Genomic DNA, 27,007 nt, shown 5'->3' with positions numbered 1-27,007 from the left:
GGCTCCCCATATGTATATACAATATATATACAATATATATACAATATATATACATATATTAAAACTGATATAAAAATATTATATTATAAATGAGGGCGGGGGCCAGGTAAATGACCTTGGAGGGCTGCATCCGGCCCCTGGGCCTTAGTTTGCAGACCCCTGGTATAGATGATGGGTTCTCAATGGTTAGCTGATGGTGTCTCACCAGGTTCCTAAGCCCATTGCCTCTGAATAGAGGAAGATTCACAACATTTATTGCAGAACTTGATCTATCCAACAAGCAACACAGATATGAAACCTTCAGTAACATATAAACAAATGGATACTAAGTAGGTAAATATGCCCACCATGGGCATGAGGCATCATGGCTTGTCCTAGCCCTACCTGCTTAGGAGTTGCAGGCCTACATGTACAATCCTTGTGCCTCAGCTACTAGCAAGTGTTTCAAGTATGCTTTTCGCATGCAGGGCCACAGTTGGAAAGAATACTAGCAAAACTGTCGGTGAGACCTGGGCCTAGACATGGTGGTATTGGTGACAGATAGATAATGGATTGAAGAAGATCTTTATGATAACCTTTGGGTTTTCTGTACAGGCATACTGAACAGAGCAGCCAAAAGTATAAGTTGGCACATGTCCAGAAAAGGTTGCCAACATGGTAAAAGGTCTGGAAGTGAAACCCTGTGAGAAGCAACTTAGGGAGCTTGCTATTGGAAAAGATGTCATATCAAGGAGGAAGCAAGGTTGTTTTATGCTGCGCTGGAGGCTAAAAACAAATCAAACTACAGGAAACAAGATTATGATGGCAAGAGCTGCTCGACAGTGGAATATGCTCTCTAAGATTGTGATAGAGTCCTCTTCTTCAGAGGTTTTTAAAAAGAGACTGGATGTTCTTTGATAGTGTGTTCCTGCATAGCAGAGGGTTGGACTGAATGGCCATTAGGATGTTATTCCACACAGTCCCGCCCCCCACCTGTTTCTACACACCTGTCATGCAGAAAGGAAATGATGCATAACAGAACACATCCCATGACACCGGGGAACTTCCTGCCTGCGTTCATCATGCCTAATTAGGAAAGTGCTTCTTAAATGTTAGGAAACCTGAGGGGCGGGGGAGATGGGCAGAGATCGTCTTCTGAGCTCAGGAATCACTATAAAATTAGAGAATATGGCAAAAACAAACAAACACATGGGTAGTATCTGTCAGATTCCCTGCATTGAATTGAATTGAGTGGGGTAGGGTGTTCCTATGGGCGGTCTCTCACTAAATATTGAAATTTCTCTCCCAAAATCCTGCTTCATGAGCCTGGCATGGTAATTTTTTAAATAAATTTAATCATGCAAAATACTGAAATTTCAAAATATCACCACTTTGGTTTCTTTTCATTTCTCCTTCATAGTAATCTTGGATTTCAAAATTGTGTAACGACTATCTTGGGAGATTGTCTCCTCGGGAGTAGCAGGATTGGAAGGAAAAGTCTATATCTTCTAGGTCAGTGGTTTTGAACCTGTGGGTCCCAACATGTTTTGGCCTACAACTCCTAGAAATCTCAGCCAGTTTACCAGCTGTTAGGATTTCTGGGCATTTAAGGCCAAAACATCTGGGGACCCACAGGTTGAGAACTACTTCTCTAGGTGGTGTCTATCTTCTCAGATCAATGCCTCCCATCTACTCGAGAGTAGCAAGGTTGGAAGGATAAGTCTATATCGCCAAAGTGTCAGTCTTCCCAGGTCAATGCCTCCTGCCTACTTGGGAGTGGTAGAATTGGAAGCAAAATTTTAATATCCCCAAAGTTGTTTTATTTTTAAAAAATTGAGTGGGTGGGAACTGCACTTGTTCATATGATAAATCTGAAAATGGATGATTTCAAGAAAGAACAATGTGTGATGGGATCTGAGAAATGACACACTTTGCTTTCTAATGCAAAAAGACATAATGCCACAGATATACATTGCTCCAGCCTGCCCCTGTCCTTTGTGAAATAATGTCCTTATTGTGGTCTCTTTCAACTCTATGATTCTATGAAATGAAAACCAGTTTTACATGGCATAAATATTATCTAGAACAGTGTAGTCCAACCTTTAGTTACCCAAGGACCAATCAAACTTTACTATAGGAATGTGAAGGCCAGAGACATTCCAGAAAGAAAATGTTTCTTAAAAACTTAAAGCAATAGGAAGGGTAAACAGTTTTTTTCCAAATGTTAAATTAAAATATTTTTCCAGTAAGAAGGGCAATGGCCAACAAAAATGAATTGGTGGGCCACATGCGGCCTGCAGGCCACGGGTTGGACCACTCTGATCTAGAACAAGACCGGGCTGTGGCGCAGGCTGGTGAGCAGCCTGCTGCAATAAATCACTCTGACCATGAGGTCATGAGTTCGAGGCCAGCCCATGGCGGGGTGAGCACCCATCAATTAAAAAAAATAGCCCCTGCTCATTACTGACCTAGCAACCCGAAAGATAGTTGCATCTATCAAGTAGGAAATAAGGTACCACTTATAAAGTGGGGAGGCAAATTTAACTAATTTATGACGTTGGAATGAGGAAGTGCTGTCACAGTGGATGATGAAGCAGCTGCTCCCCCCTGTGGCCAAAATCGAACATCCCCTCAGGAGAAGGTTAAATTGCCTCTGCGTCTGTCTCTGTCTCGGTTCTATGTGTATATGGGCATTGAATGTTTGCCCTATATGTATATAATGTGATCCGCCCTGAGTCCCCTTCGGGGTGAGAAGGACGGAATATAAATACTGTAAATAAATTAAATAAATAAATAAGACAGAAAAGCTCTCATAGTGGTCCAGAGGTGCAGGTGGTGTTTATTATATGAACCTTCTTGTCTTCTCTCTAAAACATCTGCATGTGTTGGATCTTTCCTCAAATCCTGAATGATGCAAAGAAACAGGAGAACTTTTATGACCTTTTGTTGTGTTTGACTGTCCTTGCTTGTCTCTCTTGCCCCCCACCCCAGACAAGATCCCAAAAGGCACACAACAATCAGTGTCATTTAAAGTTGTTAGCATCAAGCTGTCATCTTAATCCAGTCTTCATCCCAAGCACTCTCTATCTTTAATATCAATGTATCCTTTGATAGATATTGACAACAATGTTTACTTGTTGTCTTTTATTTCCCAACTCTTCTATATGTTCATTTATCAGCAATTTGGATTGACGTGCTCTTTGATTTCTTTTGTCCTATTTTGCTTTGTCCTCTTCCAAGGCATCTCTTCTAGTTAATCACCCCCCCCCCCCCCCCCGTGTGCTTGATTTATGCCTTCTTTTCTTATTACTCTATTGCCGTGATACCCTAGTTATATGAAAGGTTGCATTCCTCTTCCAACATAAATGTTTGTTTTGTGTAAGAAATGACAGCTAACAAAGAGATGCGTTTCTGAACTGATTTGCCCTAAACAACAGTTTGAGAGCTTATTTATTTCCTACCCACAATTCCTTTTTTTTTTTCAACAAAGAATCAAATGTAACAGGGGAAAAGACGTTTGGCACTTCACATTGGAATCTAGATTAGCATATTGCCACAAATTATATTTTAGAAATTCGTACTTCTCTTCCATATTTCATCTGAGATCAGAAAAAAGAAAGACTCTTTCAAACCCCAAATGAATGCAGAACGAGATTGTGCAATTTTGTGGTCTTAATTAACACTTAACACTTACTTATCGTTAAGACCAAATGAATTTAACAAAAGTCAAGTTTTAGTGACAGTTACAGCATTGCACTATAAATCATACATAACACCATAAACAATCAATGTTAGAGACTGTGCTTGGAGAATATTTTAAAAGTCGGTTACATATTTATGTCTCATCTTTTAATTCATATCACTCGATTAGCTGTTCAAAATCAGCATATTTTCCCCTCTAATAGAACAACCAGTCACATATGACATCCAGATATAAGAATGCAAAATAGAGGCAGCTAAAAAGCAGAGTTTGGAAATAACACAACAAATAAGAACAGTCCCTGTGACATTTTTCTTTTGGGGTTAGGAAGGATATAATAATGTTCCTTGTGCAAAACAACAAAATGACAAGTAATAGTGTTTCTTACTCAATATCACATTACTTTTTCTAACAACTTTTGGAGGGCTAAAGTGTTAAGAGGATATTTAGGGATGACTTCTTCCTCCAGTTTAAACTTATTTCTTATTATATAAAATGGTCCACAACATCTTTTTTAATAAAAGAAATGTACTAGAAAATTAAAGAACAATACAATAAGTAACTATTTTTTCCTTGATGTCTTACAACAAGTTAATTTTTTAAAAAAAACTTTCCAAGCTTTGATTAAAAGGCCAGATCAGTGGGTAGGACATTATATACAGAAGTTAGATTTCAGATCAGGTAAAACAATCCAGGTTAGTTTCATAGATATTATTTAAATTGTGTTAATTAACAGAAGCATAGCCCTTGACTCACTCACTTGATATTTCAACACTTTTTGGCAATACTTATTTTGCCTTTAGGTATCATGAATCACTAACCATATTTCGTGGTTCTGTGTGCTCTTTTAATAACTATATTCAAACACTCTGAGATAGTTTTACTAAATGGATGCAGCAAACAGTAGCAGCATCCAAAGGCTACAAAGCCAAAAGGGGAGGGAAAGTGAAACCTGAGGAAGGCCAAGAATGTATTCCCGATCTTTCAGCAACCTTTTAATCAGAATTCAATTTTACCTGCCAAGGGTTCATCCTGTGAGTGCCTAGTACAGGTAGTCCCCAAGTTACAAACAAGATAGGGTCTGTAGGTTTGTCTTGAGTGGAATTTGTTTGTAAGTCAGAACAGTCCGGCAAAAAGTGCACTCTTTGTAATTTGGCCAAAAAGATGCACATTATAGTTCCTGCGTGATTACCATCCCTTTTTAAAAAAACAACAAAGCTTCCAAGCAATTGAAAGGAAAGTTATAGAAATAAATATCCCTTCCCTCCAGGAGCCTCTCCTGTTTATTCTACCCCAGCTTCCTTGGGGTCCATAGGAAGAAAAGGGAAAAGGAGTTTGGAGAGAGCCATAGGAAGAAAAGCAGTTTGGAGAGATTGATTGAAAGAACACAGAAAAGAGGTTTGGAGAGGTCCATAGGAAGAAAAGGGAAAAGGTTTCTGGAGCGATATCAATAGAAAGAAAAAGGAGAGGGGATACACAGACACTTTGGCTGAGTGCTAAGGTTTTATGGCAGGCAGGGAGAAGTGAAGCCTGTTCATAACTATGAGTTCCCTTCTGCACTGCCATATAAAATACAGATTATCTGCTTTGAACTGGATTATATGGCAGTGTAGACTCATATAATCCAGTTCAAATCAAAATAATGTGGATTATTTGCTGGATTATATGGCAGTGTAGAAGGGGCCTGAGTTCTTCATAAGTTGGATGTTTCTAACTTGGGGTCAACCTGTATTTACAGTTAGGTAAAGGTAAAGTTTCCCCCCTGACATTAAGTCTAATCGTGTCCGACTCTGGGGGTTGGTGTTCATCTCCATTTCTAAGCCAAAGAAACGGTGTTGTTTCTAGACACTTCCAAGGTCATGTGGCTGGCATGACTGCATGGGGCACTGTTCCCTTCCTGCCAGAGCAGTGCTTATTGATCTACTCACATTTGCATGTTTTTGAACTGCTAGGTTGGCGGAAGCTGGGGCTAACAGTGGGAGCTCACCCCGCTCCCCGGATTCAAACCACTGACCTTTTGTTCACCAAGTTCAGCAGCTCAGCGGTTTAATCCGCTGTGCCACTGGGGGCTTCTGTTTACAGTTCAGAAAGGGGTATTTAGATTTCTTAGGCAGGTTGCTTCAATGCCTCGGCAGGCTACAAACTGCATGAATCCTTAGGATGCAACCACAGCAGTTCAAATACAATCACAATGTTTTAACTGTGTAGAGGGAAGGACAGATTGCTGTTTACTGGTTCTTCCATTCCTCTTTCGGATATGTGTATTTTGCTGCGCATTCCTGTAAAAGAAGAGAAAGGGGCCAATAGGTGCCTATTAACTGTGTATAGTTGTCCATGTCTCCCCCTCACTTGCCGTTTGTATTACAATGAAGCAGGCTGACCTCACCATTGATGATTTAGTTGCCCCTGTCTGTGGCAGAGGAAGTAGGTGCTAAACTCAGGCAGACTTCTGCCCTCAAGGAATTGCTGCTGTTTAAGGGCAGGGATCAGGAGTAGCAGAGGGAGAAAAAGAAGGGAAGAGAGAAAAAACTCAGGCCAAGTTTTCTCTTATGAAATTTTTGAGTCAGATCATTCCAAAAAACAGTCTGGAATGGGGGTGTGCAACAACTGTCCCACTGTGGCTCATAAATTTGCATCCAGTCCTGTGAATATGCCATTACTGAGGTGCTTGTTGAGTCTTTCCATCACGTTTCTCTCTTACGTCTGCAGCACTTACTGGCAACTTTGATTTATACTTTCATAAAGAAAGGAAATCTGTCCATGAGTATAACTACTTAAATAAGATTATCTTCTACAGTCCCAGCTCAAAATCATTCTCATCTTGATAATATTCATTCATTTCCCTGATCAAACCCTAATAGGGCTGGAAGATGTTTATGTATGATGTCCTCTTATCTGGTTATATAAGAGTGCATCCTATTTACTGTTAGATGCTATCCTCTGCTAGAAGAGTCATCATGGAAATTGCCTGTTGCCTTCTATCTGAGTCCATGAGTCAAGGGTTCTTTCACTTTCTCTAATAGGTAAAGGTAAAGGTTTCCCCTGACGTTAAGTCCAGTCATGTCTGACTCTGGGGGTTGGTGCTCATCTCCATTTCTAAGCCGAAGAGCCGGCATTGTCCATAGACACCTCCAAGGCCATGTGGCCAGCATGACTGCATGGAGCGCCGTTACCTTCCTGCCAGAGCGGTACCTATTGATCTACTCACATTGGCATGTTTTCGAACAGCTAGGTTAGCAGAAGCTGGAGCTAACAGCGGTCGCTCTCGCCGCTCCCGGGGTTTGAACCTGGGACCTTTCGGTCTGCAAGTTCAGCAGCTCAGCACTTTAACACACTTCGCCATTGGGGCTCTAATAGGCCCTTATTTTTATATGTTACCCAAAGTGGTAGACCCTGAACCAGTGCTGGCCACTGGTAAATTCCTGGATGCCATTACCAGTGAAAGCCAGGACATGAAGCAAATAAATAATTTGTGAGCAATGAACAAAAGTAGTCATGGGGACAAAAGTGTGCCATCTCCTGGCACAATGGAAAAAAAAATTTGGTCACCAACATGGTAAGAAATGCTACATAGGAATTTATCTCAAACCAATACCACAAATAGCTTGTGAATCTACGGCACAATCACCTTTGTAGATTTTCTAAGGTCAGGTAGCCCCGGATTTTGGATCAGTGATACTCTTTCACACCACTTTGTTCTACCTAGTGTTGGGGTTTGCAACTGCACTACCTTCGGAACAAAGCATTTTCCCACAGTTGTGTTTCTATGGGAAAAAGTTTTATAGGTTTTCTGCAGAGAAATGCTCTTAAATCAGAAGGAGCTGATTTATTCGCTGAAACTGACTGCATTACAGTTTCAACAGGAGTTTATTGGGTAGTACCTATATCACTATTACCACCTTCTTCTTATGTGGGGAGAGAGAAATGAAAGATATCATACTTAGAGGGGGAAAGAACCAATTTACTCTAAGTGTGACGAAGGCCCCTTCTACACAGCTGAATAAAATCCCATTTCATCTGATTTGAATATATCGCAGTGTGGACTCAGATAACCCAGTTCAAAGCAGATATTGTGCTATTTTCTGCCTTGATATATCTGGGTTATATGGCTGTGTGGAAGGGTCCTATGGCTGGATACAATCCAGTGTACATGACTAAGGGTTGTTAATATTAAAGTCATTAATACTTGACACACCAAATGGGGGCAAGAATAAATCTTATGCACGGTTCCAGTCCTTGCTTTCTGGTGCACCACCAACTGCAAAACCAAACTGCATAGAATGAAGAATTTGTTGTGAGTGTTGAAATTAGTTGTGCATTGTCTTTCCCCCCAGCTGAAAAAACTGTCCACTATTGGCCATATTTTAACTCCCCCCAATAGATAAGCCATGAGTTATCACCAAGTTATCTCTATTTACCATGCTGCATGTTTATGTAGAAATGCTGCCATAATTACGTTCTCTCTCCAGTTTCACCATCATTCTCTATAGTGATTCATTTACCATTAAAATGATATTCAATTGGAAAATGGTGGTCTTTCATTTGCTATGCAGTTCTGGATATAGCGATGAAATATATTTTTTGCTTTGTCCTAGAAAATGATTTTATTTGTTGTAAATGAATAAATGAACAAACAAAGTCATTAGAAATCCAAACAACCATCTTTCAGAAATCAGCTGCCAGATTTATTTATCTACCTGGAAAAATGTGGAATTTGAACAGAACTTAAAATAAACTTTTCCAAAAAGATACAGTTTCAAAAGGGTCAATCAATTCCATATAACAACTTGTCATACAACTTTGTCTGTCCTGGTAATTCATTTAATGGCGGGTGAAATGCCTGTTTTATTTTTGTTTTTTACAGTGAATCACTACCTTATACAGTATATATAATTTCTTTAAAAATATTCTTTAGACAGTTGAAACAGTTTCTTTTTTAAAATCAACCATTGCATTCGCCAGATATATTTTTCCTAACAAGACACACCGTACTAACAAGATGCACTGTACCAGTATTGATGAACCAAAAGCAATTGCAGAATGTTTTATTAAAGAGGGGTGGCCGAATTTGTACATTCAGGGCTCCAATTCAGTGAAAACAGTAGCATATGGTTTTCTAAATATGGATTTTCCCAATGGTTTTCTTCTAGGCATGCACCAAATATTTGCAGGGTTTGTTTTTTCTTTATAAAAAATGTTCATGGGCTATTTTCCAGAACAACTTGCCCAGTAATAAAAGATATTCCAGGCACACACCCAATGGATGCTGATCCTCAATATGTACCATTGAGTCCTGACATCACTCCATGGATGTGGAGAGAGGTTGACATCCAGGAGACCAAACCAGGCATTTGTCCATTTTGCTATGAAGCAAGGTGAGTAAATGGTTTATAGTAGAAGGGTGTAAGGCTGAAAAGAGGATCAAAACCTGACACACAAACACACCAGCTTCAAGCCACGACACTATGCTAATTTCAGCCAGTTGCCTAATCCTTGCTCAAATAAAACAAAACAAGGCAAGGAGGAGAAAGCAATGAAGCAAAGGAAGATAAAGGAGGGGTTGGGACCTGGTACACTTATGCCTCCTTTTGCCTTCGAGTATTAGTGATCAAATTCCATTCTGTTAATAAGTCAAATGGGTGTCTGATTTGGCCTACAGGTAGAGATGGGCCAATCTGTCAGTTTTGCCTTCTTTTACATTCAAATTTTGTCCATGTTGGGAAATCCTGATCCAAATGAAATTATCACTCATTGCCAGAAGACAGTCAAATCTTACACGTTTCATTTTATCCCATATTGAAATGTCTGTAAATGCTGGTCAAAAATAAACTTAAGTGATGTTCTACTTCATAACTACCAACCAGCAAGTTTCCCAAGAAAGTTTAAAGCCAGCCGTTGACATCAACTATTGATCACACCTGGGAATACTTAAAGGCTGGTCTATTTTTTGGAAGGATAACATGCCCTGAACCTATACACATGCACCTATTAAGTTATCTTATGCTTCTCTGAGTATTTTAGATGCATAACCAGTGTGCTATTTCTACAGCTGTGTGGTTTATAGTGGCTCATACTCATCAGTCTGAAATGAATTGCATAATAAATCATTTATAGCTTTACTGGTTTCCAGATCGACAGTGAGTGCAAAGTAAATCACCACCTCAAGGCATCTTTGATATCATGTCATTTACAATGAAACATTATTTCTGTGGCTAACGATTATGGACTCCTATTCCCGCCTTCCTTCTTTCAGAGTTGATCTTAACTGTCAAAGTGTGTGTGTGTGTGTCTAGGCTTTTGTGGAGAATCACTGTTTAAAGTACTCACTGGACAGCTCAAACCTCATTTCTATCTTTTTCAAACTAGGAAACACGTTTCAATAAAAGGTGTTCATAAATATTTAAATCTTTTCTTTTTAAATTTTATATGCAGAATAAATGTGTGTCTTCCTTTTGACATTAGCCTTCTCAAACTTAAAAAATTAAAAACAGTTTAAAAAAGAAAATTAAAAAATAACCTTGAAATGGTCTTTCAAACATCTGATCACATGTACATTTAGTGTCCAAAACAAAGTTGATTGATAAGCTTCAGTGCCAGCACTACAACATTATACAGCAAATTCATTGTACTCTCTGACAGTTCGTAGAGTCTATGCTCCACTGAAAATTATAAAAAGTTCCGCAGAGCTCCTCTTAGCAAACACAGGCTTACTGTCCATTTCTCGATGCGCATAAAAGCTGCTTATAGCACAGCTGTGGCATAAGCGATTTTTTTCTCTAAGCAATAAATGGTTCAAGTCATCTATTTTGTCCTGAAATGCTACCTGTAGTTACAGCATTGCTTATAAATGGGCATAGTAAAGTCAGCAAAGATAATTTTACAGAAATAAGACAGCAGCATAAGCATTAGCATTACCTAGTATGTATATATGTTTATCAACATAACGCAGCAGTAAAAGGTTTAAATGCATATTAATGGGTACCATGTCTAAAATTACTTAAGTACCTATGTTGTGTATTGGATATTTTGTCAAGGAGTGTGCACTGCAGTCTAAACAGCAGGATGAGATATGAGAACTAGTACAGTTAATTCCTATTGATTAAATAACTTATTTATGCACCAAAGCAAATGGAAGGACGCAATAGATCTCCTCTGTGATCACAATCCTGTATTTAATGTTGAAATGATATTCCAAAATGTTTCAGCACATGTAATTATTATACTCAGGTGGGTACTGAAAGGTCTAAAAAGATCAAATGTGCTGTACTTGCATAGCAAGATGGCACCAGATACAAGAAGCTAAGCTACAACCCTGCAATTTGCAGTTTCGAGCCAGGAATTGTGCTCTTCAGTCCAGAGTGAATTCTTTCCTTAATGACCCATTAATGAACACAAAGAGGGAGGAAGGTTTTTTGTTGTTGTTTTTTTAGAAATTTAAAGAGAGGGCAAAATACAAAACAAATGGTGGCGTTTAGAACAAAATAAAAAAAGGACAGTACTATATTGAGTCCTGAATCTGCCATTACTGGCAGATTATATACTTTGCATGCACAGGGTTTTAGGGACAAAAAACCTCTGTCAAGTTTTGCCACACTCAACCCATGCACACACTTGAATATTTTAAACCTCATGTTCTTTCTGTTTCAAATATGGAAGGATGAGCGGGAATTTTGTACATTTTCCAAATGCAGACTGAAATGAAATTATCTCTCATTTGCACTGGTTAAATTTAATAGGGACAGATATTCCCTGGTTAAAGAAACATGTTTTGTTTGTGCCCATCATAATGAGGTTAAAGCTGAGGATACTTTTGGAAATGGAAATGGCAGTGCTAGTTCAGCACCATCGTGGTTGAATACACTGGTATTGAAACCTGGACTTTCAAAAATTAAACACACAATACACTGGATACAGTAACCTGTCATTTTGGCTTCTCAGTCAAAATTGTTTATAAGCTCAATTTCTTTCTTTCCAATTAATTTTTGCCCAGTTCTTACAAAATAAAAACAATTAACTGCAACAAGAATCTTTGCATTTCAGGATTTACTCTGCACAAAATTTGCTCAGTTTTACTCCATAGAAGATAGTATTTTCTGATGCCGAGAATGCTGTTACATGAACAGAAAATACTGTTCTGTACCGAAAAATGCAAAATTTTGCACAAAGTATCATTTTCTATATTGAAAATGCTTTTTTCTGAACAGAAATTTTGTGTGTGAATTTTGTGCAGAGTAAGTCCCAAACTGTGAATAGCTTCCAAAACCTGCAGTTTCTGAAGACCCTTTCATGGCAGAGAAAAAATAAGTTACAATCACTTCTTGCTTCCTCTAAGAATGAAATTTGTGAAGAGCTGCATCTCTAATCTCCCAGTATTGCTGGGAAAGACATCCATTTGAAACTCTCAAAGAGTCATTCCAGCCTGTGTAAACATCACCGCATTGATGGATTATTATTCTGATTCAGTGAAGTTATCTTCTCTGTATGTTTTTTGAAAAATAAAATGCAGAAAATAAGGTGAGGCAACAGGAAGGGAAAAGTGCCCATGGCAGACAACTCCCCAGATAATGTACAAATGATTATTGATTACTGACCACTCCTAAAATTAACAGTACTACAGCTACCCAGAAAACATGTAGAATAATCTTTAAGCTAATATGAAACATAACAAAACAAAAATAAAGACATGATACAGCTTTATAATTAAACTCTGTATGTTTCATTCCCAACATGAAAAGAGGAAAAGAATTAAAGAAAAGCAGACCCATCCTTTTTCTTCTTGTTCCAAAGAATAAATCATTAGATCCCAATCTTCCCCTTTCAAATAAAGTGCACCGTCCATGGCAGACCATAGGAGTAATGCAACAGGAGAAGCCCCTTTATAGTACTATTTTATTCTTTTTTTAAAATAAAAAACACCCTTTTTAATTATTTTTTTACAAAACCAACTGAAGGGGGTTCAGCTTTCCTCCTGGTCTCATGAAAGAGGGAAAGCTTTTTGGGGCAGGTGGGAATGGGCCAGAGGAAAGGGGATGCTTTAGTGTCACTGCGGTTAATACACATAGCCTTCATTATAAGGGTGGGTGTTACAGCAGCTTCCTTCTTGCATGTAGACCATGCTCTCATCGAAGTGAGACAGAGGGACGGTGTCCTCTTCATTGATATGGCGTTCCATGTCAGTCTTCAGCAAAGGGCGCTGGTTGTCCGGAAAGGCCATGGAGAAGAGGGCTTCAGGATCACAAACAAACTTGTAGACGTATCTCTCCCCAGCAACCTTAGGAACAATATTATAGAAGCACACAGAAGAGAGGAAAAGATTATTTAAGTAGACAAATTATTCCCTGAACCCAGTCATACAAAATGTGACCCTCCTCCCAACTTCACAGAATTAGCAACTCTGAAGACATGCCAAAAAAGCAATAAAAGGCTCCGTGAGAGTAGTTATCAGACAAAGGAACAGAACCAAAATTCACCAATGCTGCTGTTTTCAAAAACATCACTTGTGGAGTCATTTTATAATTATACTTTGACAAACACACGGAGTAGAGAAAGCTTATACAGGTAGAACATTTACTTTTTTGGACACTATTTAACAAAATGCCCCAAATAGTGGCTGTACTGGACAGGGAATTCTGGGCAAAAATTTCACCCATGCTCTTGATGTGAACCCATGGATTTGGAAGTGATATAGGGGAGAGGAAATGTTGGCAATTTAAAAAAAAAAGTCACTTGGAACAATGCAATATACAACTGCTTGCCCTTATAAACCAGTTTGTAGATTAGCATGCAGCATGCCAGTGAAATCTGATGCTACATCAATCACTCACCTTTTGCATGATCCCCTTCTCATAATAATAACGAAGTGAACGGCTAAGTTTATCATAGTTCATGGCTGGCCTGTTTTTCTGAATTCCCCAGCGACGTGCCACCTGTCATAGAAAGAGATTAGCACTGGTTTGTTAAAACTCATTTTAAAAGCTGGCCTTATATTTGTGAAGGAAAAGGCAAATCTGGGGTCAAAAGCTTAAGCAAAAGGTTTTCTAATTCAACTGTCTGACATTTAAGCATGGGATTTACTACACAATACATACAGAAATTGGCAATAAAATGTTGCCATGTGGAGTGCTTTTGCTCGGGATTCCAGTCAGCCATGGCCTCATGAAGGATACTCCATTTCATCTCCACATTAAGAATGAACACTTCATGCCCAGAATGCAAACTCAGCTATTTTGGAATTTTCTCTTATGTTCCCTCCTGCCTCATTTTTCTGAAAGAGAGGGATTGTTTCTGCAAACCTTGAAGGGTCACTACTCTTTTGATATTTCTCTCTTGTGAATAAAGGTTACTGTTCTGGATCAGACCTCCCAAGTCAATTACAAACATAACCCAACCCATCTCTGCAGTTCACACCTGCAGTGACACCAATCTTCCTTTATGCCTTTTCCTTTACCACTCTTTGTAGTACTGATAAATAAATACTTGTAGATAAAGTACTTTGCAATGTCACCAGATAAATACAGAGTGCTTGAAAATGATGCAGTTTCAAAGCAGTATATTTCACGGTGTTACAAATACACAAAAAGCTACAAATGGTTTAATGAGTTATCAAATGATTGTTGTTGTTGTTGTTGTTGTTGTTGTTGTTGTTGTTATTATTATTATTTCTCTTAAAAAGAACCCAAAGCAGCTGACAATAAAAGCAGTACAATCTATAATTTAAAATCTGAAAAACATACAACCATTAAAATAGAATTACATTGTTTTATTAGCCATTTCATTTTCAGAAACAAAACTTAAAAACTTTGCAAATGAAGAATATATCATTAGGCATTATGTTGTGGGTGCACCATCTTGTGAATGGTTGAGGGTAGGGGCTGTTTGGGCATTGGGAGAGGCATTTAGCAGTAATAATTTGAAACTTGATGGCCAACCCTTTCAAGTGGTAAGTTTTATTCATGGGTGGTTGCAGAGATATAACACTTTCAAATTGGGTCCATCTTTTTGAAATAACCTTTACTTTACTTCCCATTCATTGATTGTTTCATTTGGTTTTCACAAGACTTTGTAAGGGGCTGGGCATGCCTGTTCCCAAACACAGGCCTAAGGCACACACACACACCATATACACCATCAGAACATGCCCATGTACATGTATCATGTATCTGTACATGAGTATCATCAGTGGTACAGAAGATACCTGTAGGTTTGTTTGTCTCAAAGAAATACAATCACGATGGAATAGGTGGGAAATTTCTGATATTAAAGATGTTGATGGTCTATGGCTGTCATCATATCTTACCTCTGGCCAGGCTAGCTAGAATTGAGGGGATCAGTATCTCCACCCCTGGAAGTAACGCCTCATCCAATTTAAATATTAAAATATAAAAAGGAAAATGGCCTTTAACTTAAACAATGAAATAGTGGTCTTTCTGCAAAGCACATATTCAGGGTCTTACTGCTCACCTCTTCTGGTTCAATCAGCTTGAACTCCATTCCTCGGCCAGTCCAAGCAATGAAATGAGAGTTTGATGGATCATCCAGAAGGGCAACCAAGAACTGCCATAGCTGAAGAGAGCCCCTTCGCTGGTATGTGGGTCCCTCCCGGTACATTCCTGGTTCCTGCTTGATATCCCCTATAAAAGGCAAAATAGTGCTTAGTGAAACTCCGTCATTTGGTCATCACTGGCATTAGTTAACACCAACAGGGAAGACTGGTAACCATTATTCTAGTCTATATATTTGTATTCATTGCCTCCTCTTCCTTTTGGAGATGGTTCAGCACAGAAAATATAGGTGCAGAGGAACAATCACTATCAGTTTTGTGACATACGATTTTTTAAAAGAGAATTCAGGTCAATTTCTTTTCAATACACTCTCATTTGTTTGTCCTGATCTATGCAAAAATAACTTGCAACGGACATGCAAGACCTAGTCCTGAAAAAACATAACCCGTTTTTATAACAGCTTGTGTATCTGAAGGACTCCATTTGTATACAATTCTTTGCACAATCCCTCATTTGGAAATACAGTGTATGCTTTATATATCTGAAAAACCCTATTGACTAAAATACCTTTAGCATGCAAATTCTTCTAAGAGAAATTTGACAGAGTATTTGACTAGGACTTAAAGAGCATGAGCTTTATGTATGGGTATGCAAATCCTGCGGATAGATGAGTTCCTCTTTGGCATATTGGACTTGCATACGAGAGAGATTCATATTTAGCATGGTTTAGCTGTGCATTAGCAATTCTTCTGAAAAGCACTATATCAATTGCAAAGGAGTAAAAATGCTTCACTAAACCATCACACACAGCCAATCTAAAAATTTATGAGTTGTCCCCCCAAAATCCAACAAAACTCAAATGCTTAACACAAGACAGTTTTTAAGATAATCTCACTGAGCAGCACACGGAATTGTCAGCTGAAAAGCTCAGAAGTGAGATTACAATTTTTTACTGCTAATGATGACTGCAATGCTTGATCTTTGAGCAAAAATGCATCATATCCCACTTTGACGCAAAGCAGAGGATCTTTATAGAAAACACCCTAAAGTCCTACGCTACAGTACATAACATTAAATTAAATCTGCATTGCATTAAATCTGTACAGAGAGGGGTTTTTACCTGAATTCTGGTGGAAAATGGCTACTTAACATGCTCTTTCACCAGTCAACTATTATCTTAAGGCAAAGAGAAAATATTGCTATTTAAATATAGATATTAACCTTTAGAGCAGCCTTCCCCAAACTTGTGCCCTCCAGATGTGTTGGATTACAACCCCTTACACAGCAAGCTCGACCAACTCATCTGGAGGGCATCAAACTGCGGAAAATGTTTTCTGTTCTGCTCTTTCATTTGGATAAAAATATGTAAGTAACCTGTAAATGGTAAGTCAAACACAGATGAAAACCAGATTGTTAAGTGAAGAAATGTTTGATGTCGTTATTAGGTCAAACTTTTCTTTTGCTCTCCTGTCCTCTTAACACATCTCCATGGGAAGTGTGGAAATGTATGGAAGAAGATGTATGTATAAGGATTCCATAAAGTGTTGAGTCTCATTGAACTATGTCTTCAGACATATGCATATTTAATGCACACATTAAATGCATATCCAAACACAATTTAAGGATCAGGTAGGGGTAAAAAGAGTGAGCATAATATAGTGGCTTGGGCGTTGGAATCCCTCATCATTCATGGAAACTAATTGGGGCAAGTCACATTCTCCTATCCTCAGAGGGAGGCAAAAATAACCCCCCTCTGAATAAATCTTGCCAAGAAAATCCGGTAATAGTCTCACCTTAGTATCATTTTAGGTTAGAAATAACTTGAAAGCACTCAACAACAAAGGTTAAAAGTGAGTTCATATTTTCAAAATACTAATTATGGGTTCACCACTCATTTGTAGCTATCACCTTTTCAAGACAGAAGACATATATTGGCTCTGCTGGTATTAAAGATATATGCACTTTCAAAACATGTCTTGATTGCTAAATGGGAAATCTGCCACATAATTTTTTAAAACGAAAGAACGAGGACTCCAGGGTCAGGCACTCCAGGAAAAAAAAGAAAGCCAAGACGAGATGCTAAATAAAACCACAGCTAACATATGTTCCAACTCCCAGAGTACCACACTGACTTTCAGAAGAGTCATCTGTGTATGAATGTGTCAACCTTATGCTTGGTGAAATCTGCAGTCAGTTCTAAGTTGGATTAAAAAAAACTAATTTTTAAACTATACAAAGAAGTACCACTATCATGAATAGAACCAGATATCATTTTCAGAAGAAAGCAAACCAGTTCCCAGCTAAATTTTATCATAGTTATATAATTTAAATGTATATGTAACTCAAACATTCCAATTGAAAGAAACATCTATCCAAACTTTAGTGGAATAAAGACAATATTTAAAGATCGCACTTGTAGATTTTTTTAAAAAAGAACAACCATGTTGAGTCAAACCAAATAACTATCTAGATCAGTGGTTCTCAACCTGGGGTCCCCAGATGTTTTTGGCCTTCAACTCCCAGAAATCCTAACAGCTGGTAAACTGGCTGAGATTTCTGGGAGTTACAGGCCAAAAACATCTAGGGACCCCAGGTTGAGCAACTCTGATCTAGGTCAACATTCTGTTCACAGAATGACCAACCAGTTGCTTGAGTGAAGACCAATAACAAGACTGCACTTATGTTTTGCACTCCTCAGCAACTGGCATATACAGACAGACTTTCCCTGACACTGGATGTAATATATAGCTATTCTAACTCTTAGCCATAGATGATCCCATTCTCAGTAAATTTGTCCAGATCCTTCTTAAAGCCAACAAAGATGGCAGCCACGTTGCGACAGTGAAGTCCATGTTTAATTATCCATTATGTGATAAAATATTGTCTTTTATCTACTACAATTTAAATTCAGAGGATGACCACAGATTCTACTTTTAGAAGAGAAAGAGAAAAACACATCATTATCTGGTTTCCTGTTCTGCCTCTTAGGGTTGCATGGAAAAAAAAACACACTTTGGAACAATATAACTTATATATATATATATATATATATATATATATATATATATATATATATACACACACACACACACACACACATATACAGTTCTACACTGCCCTTCTAATGCATATATTAACTGTTGATCACAAAAAAATCACAGAATCATAATAAAATAATAGCAAACAGAAAATAAACCAGTGACTGATATAATAGATCTGTACCAAAATAATTTAAAAAATCCTATACCTCCACTTAGGGTCATAGCATGACAGGGAAGAGGTTGACAGTTTTCCAGGATAATGAGATTTGGATGGAGGATGACTTCAGCCTTGTGTGAAATGCCAAACTAAAATTTTCAACAATGTCTCCGAATATGCAAAGGAGAAAGAAGACCTCATCAACAGTTGAGTACAGCTAAACTTGCCTTCTCCAATCTGGAGCTTTCTAGGTATACTAGATTTTATTGTTAACTGCTGTCAAGTCAACATCAACGTATGGCAAAACTATGAATGAGAGATGACTAAGTCACACTATTATCAACAGTCCTGCTGACTGAGTCCACCTATCTGTAGTATTGAAATAAAACCCCACACTATCCCTATTCTGGTTGGGTTATAGTTCAACACACCTAGAAGACACTAGCTAAGGGAAACCTGACTGAACAAAATTATTAAAGAAAAGTGTACACTCACATAATAATAATAATAATAATAATAATAATAATAATAATAATAATAATAATAATAATAATAATAATAATAATTTATTTATACCCCGCCGCCATCTCCCCTTGGGGACTTGGGGCAGCTCACAATGTTACCAAAGTAACAGTGCAAATACATTAACAATATACACAGTTTAAAACACAAGAAGATGATAAAACAGAAGTTAAAACAAAGGTTTATACAACAGTAATAATATCAAACAACCACCAATGCAATTCAGTCCAATTCAATAATCATTTAAGAACACGTTAAATGCCTTGATGGGATAGAACAATTTCAGTGACTCCCAGCAAACGTCATAATATAACAATCTGAAACTATCCCATATTCTACCAATGACCACCATTTGCCTTCTCCGCATTCCTGCACAACATTGAAGCAGAACAGCACAGCACAGAGGCAGAATTAGAAGCATTCCCGTTTTATTTAGATCCATTATTGTTTTCTTTACTTAGCTCAAATTCAAAAAGTCTATACTAAAGTAGTATGGTGGAGAAGCTCTCAGTGTGCATTTCAGGTCTGGTTTCCATGATTTTCCATAATACAAGGAGGTGCAACAATATTGAACCATTGTTTTAATTTGCGAGTTTGTGGTGCACACTAATAGACTGAGGTAGACTGAGGAGTTTTCATACTTATCTACTGGACTATTTAAGCACCATTTGCAGTACAATATGAGAATTGAGATGAGAAATTAACAGAATGGGAGTAAACAATGCAGTCATAATGATTTCTGTATAGAATATAGCCTCTACACTTGGTGTCAATTTTATTTTTAATGACAGCTTAATCTGTTCTACGTACGGTGTTACCTTGAAAAGCAGACTACAAATCATACCACTGACAATGGGTTCAGCTCACTGATATGCACATTTATCTTTTTGTTGTAAAGAAGAACAGGAACAAGTCCTCTATTTTATTACCTAATGTTGTATAAATTAGCTTTGGTTCCACACTTCTGTGGAGATTGCACCAAATCAGCAACTAAATCAATTAACTTGTCTGTTTTGCAAACCAACTCCTCCAAAAGCCAGAGAGTAGTGCAATTAATGTGACATGGAATACCAGTCCAAATTCGGTTGGCTACAAAAGGCATATTAGCCTCATTAGTGATTCTCCCCACAGAATACATGCTAAAATTTATATCCAGTAATGAGAATGTGGTTCATTTCATAAGACATTTGATATTAGTTATCCATCCATAAAAACATTTTTTAAAAGAAAATAACAGATATTTAGCATTTTACTCTTTTGGCATCAGCTTCATTAGGCAAGCTAATACAATGTTCAGCAAAGCACGGCTTTCTCTAAAACACACAGAAACCCTTGAATAGCTCCCTTGCACTTGTGTTCCATAATTCATCTTGCCAAGGATTAAAAAAAGACAAGAGTTTGCATTAGTCATCAGTAAATTCAGAGTTGCTGCTTTCTGTTCTGCTTCGTTAATTACAGGATCCGTTTTCAATAAATCTCTAGTAACAAGCTGTATGTGATCACCAAGTGCAAAGGAAATACACCTATGACTTCTCAGAACAGACAGAACTACAGTGCTTTATCTTGTCTCCTGGTACAGAATCTCTTGCAAAAGTAGAATGACACGTTATTGAAAAGCAGGCTTTGGTTTCTGGAGGCAAAGGTCAAGCTTTGCTTGGGCACAGAGTAAATGGTCTATTAAACTCTCCTGAATTGGAATACTGCTGACCCCTTTTTAACCAAGTAAAAAAGAAAAAGGCCCTTATCCTTTTTCCATTTCAGTTTTTCACACTGGGAGAAAATACTGTCTGGTCTCCCTTTCTCCCATGCCTGAAACACATAAGCATATAACGTACCATCAAACTTCTCCGGAACAACACAGGTATCATCGTAAAATTGTCTCGGTCCCTTTTCGTACATGCAGCCTGTAATTGTAAGGCAAAAGAAGTTTATTTATCAAATGGGTTTTGGAAAAAAATAACTTAAAGCAAACAACTTATTAAAATTACATGTTAAAATGGACAGTCAAGGCAAATGTGTCTTGGATCAAATCACACTGTTTCACATGAGTGCACTACTTAATATCAAAACATGTTGCTAGGGAAATACCATATATATTTGAGCATAAGCCGACTGTTTTAATTGTTCATGTTTTTAATCTTTTGTATTGTATATTGGCATCGAATTCTACCAGACTGTGAGCCGCCCTGAGTCCCTTCGGGTGAGAAGGGCAGGATAGAAATGATGGAAATAAATAAATAAATAAATTATAAATCAAGACAGCTAATTTTAACACAAACAACTGGGAAAATTTATTGACTCAAGTATAAGATGAGGGTGGAAAATGCAGCAGCTACTGGTACATTAAAATTAGATATCAATAAAATTACATTAATTGAGGCATCAGTAAATTAAATGTTTTTTGAATATTTACATAAAACTATAAGTTAAGATAATAAGATTTTAATAAGATATGACTGCCCAACTCTGATTATCTTATACTCGAGTATAAGACGACCCAAATATAAGCCGGCCAGGACCCTCACTGGAGTATAAGCTGAGGGGTGCATTTTCAGCCCCTAAAAAGGACTGAAAAACTCAGCTTATACTCGAGTATATATGGTAAATGCTAACAGCATTGTGAGGAAATCATGATTGCTGCCTATACAGAATATAGCATTTTTTCTAGACAAAATAAAGGGCCTTCAAACAATTAAGGATGTGTGTGGGTTTTATGCCATAAAAATTACCAAAGGATGAAGTGTGGTATAAAGGAAGGAAGGAAGGAAGGAAGGAAGGAAGGAAGGAAGGAAGGAAGGAAGGAAGGAAGGAAGGAAGGAAGGAAGGAAGGAAGGAAGGGAGGGGGAGGTCCTTATTTACACGTAATGCTTAGCCAGGGTTTCACACCATGTATTTCCTCAGAATCTAAGTGAAATCATGTGCTTGGATGCTCTCATCTCTTTTTGAGTTTTGTTGCATTTCCCCTGTCTTCTGGCTTGGCATTATATAGGAAGCAGAAAGTATGGTTTAAAGCTGCTGTTAGTTGCGAAACAGGCAAACTGGAAACCCTGGTTTATTCAGCTAGGGTATTTAAACAAACGAGAATTTATTTTCAACTATGATTTCTAGCGTGAGTAATACAAAGCCTAGAATTTTAAAAAAGGTTAAACTAAACATATAAGAAAATAGAGGAGGAGAATATCTCAGAAAAGATACCAAAACTTTGGTATTTCTTTGAGCTCATTGTTGCAGAACAAAACATGTTTGGTTACAGTCAATCTTGATTTTAAACTTTAGTGAGAACACGAGCCAATTTCTCTTTATAGTATGGTAATTACTAAAACGTCTGCTTGTAGACAGGAAGAATGTAAAACCATACACTTGCACACTTAACTTCTGTTCTGTTTGGGTGAGCCAGGAAGCCTTCTTGCCTCATGTAAATGGAATGGCAGCTAGGCACTTCTGGAAAAAAGAAGACAATGCTTGTTAGGAGAGTGCCTGGAATTGCACAGGGCTATCAAATAAAGCAGGCTGTAGACAGAATAATAGCAGATAAAGGAGACAGGGAGAGAGAACCTATCAACACACCATTAGCATTTCAGAACAGCATTGTGGAAGGTGTGGAAATGACCCAAAATAGGAAGAATAGCACATCTTTGCAAGACAATTCAATGGACAAAAGTCTTGGGAATATATTATTTGTTTCTGTCTCTTTGAAGCACCACGTGGGCCACAGACCTCCATCTCACTTTGACTCTTAAACCATGATGGGTCTAGCTGTACAGAAAACATTCATAATGAGATTTCTCTTTCCTTGATCAATTTACTATTTATTTCAAACTTTAATAGCTTTATACATCACTTCATAACTGATTCCAGGAGACCAGCCTCTCTCACACATTGCACATTTTCATTTTATTGAATTATTCTTTCTATATTACCTTCCCACTAAAGCCACCAACCTGGCTCAGAGTAAATGAGATCAATAAAGCCATAAAACTACAATGAAAAAATGTAAAAATACTAAAATCACAGTAAAATATTAAGAGTAGTTTAAAAGGCCTGGATCTTATATGAACTGAACTTTAAATTTCTGAAGGTAATTTTTCCCTTCTAAGTATATTAACTATATTAATTTTGCAGAGCTACTTACTCTTGCCTCATACACTTGTAAAACATTTTGTTAATGCAGTTCTGGTCTGAATTAAGAGTACTTGTGTTAACATTGGAAGCCCTAAATATCTCAGGACCTCAACATCTAAGGAATGCCTCTCCCTATTAAGTATCACCCCCTTATCCATGAGGAATAAATTCCTATCTAGACCATGGTTACACAAAACCATGGACAGAACACCATTAATTCTGATTCTCAGTTCTCATCTTAGCATACTGTAGAGTTGGATTGGAAAACCTACTGTATGTGCTCATGTATAAGTTAATCTTATGCATAAATTGAGGGCAGGTTTGGGGGGGAAATTAGGAATTATGGAATGACCCATGGATAAGTCAAGGGTTTTTCTGCAGAGATGGAAAAGCACAAATGCTGCCTTGGGACTAGCCACTCCTGGCCACCACCATCATTTTCCTACACAGACATTCAAAAAGGCCAGTAGTGTCACCATGATGGAGAGAGTCAAAAGGGTTTGTGTTTCTTTTTTATTCCTCCAGTATGGACGTCACTCTATTTGGAGAAGGGGATGGTTCTTTTTTTCATAAGGTATAAAATACAGAACTCATAGTGACCCACGGATAAGTTGCCCCAGGTTTCCGAGGTTGATTTTTTAATGAACATTTTTAGACTTCTACATGAATATATAAAGTATCTATCATCTCTAGAAATTTTCTAGGTCCTCAAATACAGACCTATGGTAATTTCCAAAGGAAGTTTTCTATAGAATTGCCTAGAGGATCCTAGAGAATCTCTAGGCAAATTCCTAGAGATACCATTTTGATCTTGGATGCAGGTAAGCGAAACTGCAGATATGGGTTCCATGGTCTTACTGTATGCAGTGTCAAATAACTGAGATTTTTTGGAAGGCCTCCTCTCTGTCCCACCTTTGGGATGTAGGAGATGGCTTTCTCATTTCTAGAAGATTGGTTGTGGAATGCCTCCCCACCCAAGACCAAATAAGCACCAAACTGGCTTCATTTTGGTATGAAATGAAAAATAGGGCTATTAATTAATAGGGCCATCCATTCATCCATCCTTCCATCAGTGGAATCATACATGTTTTGCTAAACTGTAATTATGTCCATGTGTATCTGAGAATAAATGTCACTGAACACAGGATGTTAAAGTGCAATGTTGTTTTAGTCAATTCGTTATTATTTTGCTCAAATTGGTAATACAAGTTTTAATGAGCAGAGAGACACTACAAGTTTACTCCCAGATAAGCATGCACATAGTTGCTAAAATATTGTTCAGTATAGCACTGCAATTGGTTCTTTAATTAACCCCTGAAGAATCCCCAAAACAAAATAAAATGAAAAGAAAAGAAACAGCAGGAAGATAGGACCAAATGTAATTTGCCCAGTGTTCTGTGCAAGCCTTTTCCAAAATGCAATCCCGAATTTCACTGTTCACTGACGAGCGATGAGCATCAAGGGCTTAGAAGGAAAAGAAAATGAGATTTTACACTGAATTCACTAAGCAAGTGCTGCTGCTGATAAACAATAAGTGTTCATCTGTCCATGGTCTTATTCCAAACACCTTTATTATTTCTTTTTTTCCCCCACTATGAAGTATGCTGGCAATATCTCAATATTCGCTGAGGAGTCATCCAAACAAACAAGGAAAAATGTCACAGGATCTGGGAGAGAATCATATAAAATACTTAACATAGGTCTGCCACCACAATTTGACCCAGTCCTCTGTTAAATCCTTTCTATCTCCCCATTATATCTGCATAGTGATATCACAACATGTTACATTCAACTCCATGTTAATGGAAGCTACTAGCAGTATGGGAACATCTACTGAATACGAGAAAGGCAAAAACATGCTACGCATAATATCCAGGCATTATTTACTTATTTTGAATAAATGTGTCAAAAGAAGAGAATCTATCTGAACTTCCTGCCCATGTGGAGAGTCTCTACAGAAGCAGGAACTCAAATTCTTGTTCACACAAACTGGAATTTTTCATGTTTGCCACTTTTCACTTAGTGTGCTGAGTGAAACCAAATTTAAGTAGTCCCAGAAGAGGGCTATGCTCTGTTCTCAAATCAGATATGGCATATGTATTTTTGTGGCGAAATTACTACCTACAAATGTTAGCACAAAATTAGATGTGTGGGAAAGAAGGAGATACAGTTAATGGAAAGGAAAATGCATTCATGTACATGGGTGCATTTAGATTAGTGGGGCAGGAGGTAAAGAGTGCTCAAATTGTATAATGTCTTTCACAGCACTGTAGTTTTAAATTGATATCATTACCCAGCAGATAGTCCTGCCCTCCCCCCAAATGGTGGCAATATGGTTCAAGTCCTGCACCATGGCATGCAAGAGAAAAAGGGGAGGGAGAAGTGGGAGTAGTAGACAAAATGCTCATTCTTGGATAGTTAGATTGCATATTTGCACAAGCAAAAAAGAGATTCAAGGCATTGGTATGTGCTTCTGAAAAGAGGGACATGCCAGCCCAGATACAAATTAGATTAAAAAATCAGATCCCGTAGTTATGAATGCTATGGCTACATGTGGGTCAGAAGGGCTCAAAACCTGTCCATAGGCTGTATATTATGTATGTCTGGCTTATGATAGATAACCATGAAAAAGCAACAGCACGAGATACACTTGAACCTTTCCCTTGGAAAATTATGTAGAACGTCTTTTACTGCATAGGTGATTCATCATATTCTGGACTGCCATCCCATCAAAACCAGCAAACATGGCCAATGTTGAGGGATACACTTGAACCTGCGAGAGATACACCTCAACATGGCCAATGTTAAGGGATACAACTCAACATTTTCTTGGGTGTCTCTTTAGAACAGCTTTTACTGGAGAGATTTCCTCTCTTCTGATGAACTACAGTTGCCATCAGTCCCTGATAACATGTTAAGGGAGCATTGGTGGTGATATTCAAACCATTTGGACAGCACTAACTTGGGATAAGGGGTCTCTAGAATTTCTATTGCCAGTTGCAACTTATGAAGCAACAGCCTCTTTTAAAAATCTGCACCAATATAGTCATATAATTAAACAGCCCACAGAGAGAGAGGGATATGCCTGAGAAGACTTTGTTTCTTGCAAAGTACATAAAGTCTTATTATTCTAAAGTGCTATTGGTTAATTTATGACTATCAGAATGGGTCAAACTCTAATCAAATTGTAGAAACATTTCCAAAGTGATTATTCAATCAAATGACTAACATGGTTAATTAGGAGCCATAAACATTGCTCTGAAGTTCATCAAAGTAATGACTTGCCCAGAAAAAATTACTGCCAATTAAATTGCCTGCTGCTTTCATTTCTACCTTATCTAATAAAAAGGCCAACCAATGAAATTTAACATTGCAGTTTTAAATTGTGCTAAATGCTTGACTAAGACCCAGATGCAGCTTAACTAGCTAACTGGGGCTACATTTTAGAGCAGCAAATGAAGACCGGGAACTCTGTGTGTAAAGTTATGTGTATTTTAAATATCTAAAGACCATTGTGGGAGGAGAAAAGTAGGGGCAGGGAAGATATCATACAACAATGCTTAGACGGAAGGAAACAGCTGGGCCGGAACAGTGATTTCAGCTATTAAAACTTTTAAATTATTATTTATGTATATTTTATTCAGCATAATTAGAGGGCTCACATTACAAATGCTGCAATGATTTGTCATGTGCAAGGTCTGTACACCAGCTTAGAAGGGTTGTAGTTCTTTAAGTGTGTATACTGTCAATATGCATAAGATTCCAAATTTAGTTCTTCAAACCTTTATACGGGGTTGGAAAAGATTCCACTCCAAAATTCTAGAAAGGGGTCTAAATACTATAAAGGCACTAGATTCTATCTGATTTTGAAAGCTAAACAGGGTCAGCTCTGGTTTGTACTTGAATGGGAGACCATCATCAAAACTCAGATGCTGTAGGCTATGTAAAACCACCTCTGAGTATTCCTAAAATAAGACATTTTAGG

At 37.8% G+C, this 27,007-nt stretch overlaps 1 protein-coding gene across 10 annotated transcripts in view; it reads right to left on the bottom strand.

The window, feature by feature from the left end:
* Nucleotides 1-8,342: 8,342 nt before the first annotated feature.
* etv1 (ETS variant transcription factor 1) overlaps nucleotides 8,343-27,007 on the bottom strand; it is a 115,398-nt gene continuing 96,733 nt past the window's right edge. For all 10 annotated transcript variants that reach the window (XM_062984288.1, XM_062984285.1, XM_062984286.1 and 7 more), the window contains 5 exons: nucleotides 22,275-22,341; nucleotides 20,736-20,806; nucleotides 15,140-15,309; nucleotides 13,504-13,605; nucleotides 8,343-12,950 (listed from right to left, as the gene is read on the bottom strand). In XM_062984288.1, the coding sequence (XP_062840358.1) occupies nucleotides 12,729-12,950; nucleotides 13,504-13,605; nucleotides 15,140-15,309; nucleotides 20,736-20,806; nucleotides 22,275-22,341 (632 nt within the window). In that variant the 3' untranslated portion in view covers nucleotides 8,343-12,728. The remainder of the gene's footprint in view (nucleotides 12,951-13,503; nucleotides 13,606-15,139; nucleotides 15,310-20,735; nucleotides 20,807-22,274; nucleotides 22,342-27,007) is intronic.

The sequence above is a fragment of the Anolis carolinensis genome, chromosome 6 (assembly GCF_035594765.1).
Source record: "Anolis carolinensis isolate JA03-04 chromosome 6, rAnoCar3.1.pri, whole genome shotgun sequence".
NCBI lineage: Eukaryota > Metazoa > Chordata > Lepidosauria > Squamata > Dactyloidae > Anolis > Anolis carolinensis.
This window is presented reverse-complemented; position numbering and strand designations above follow the sequence as displayed.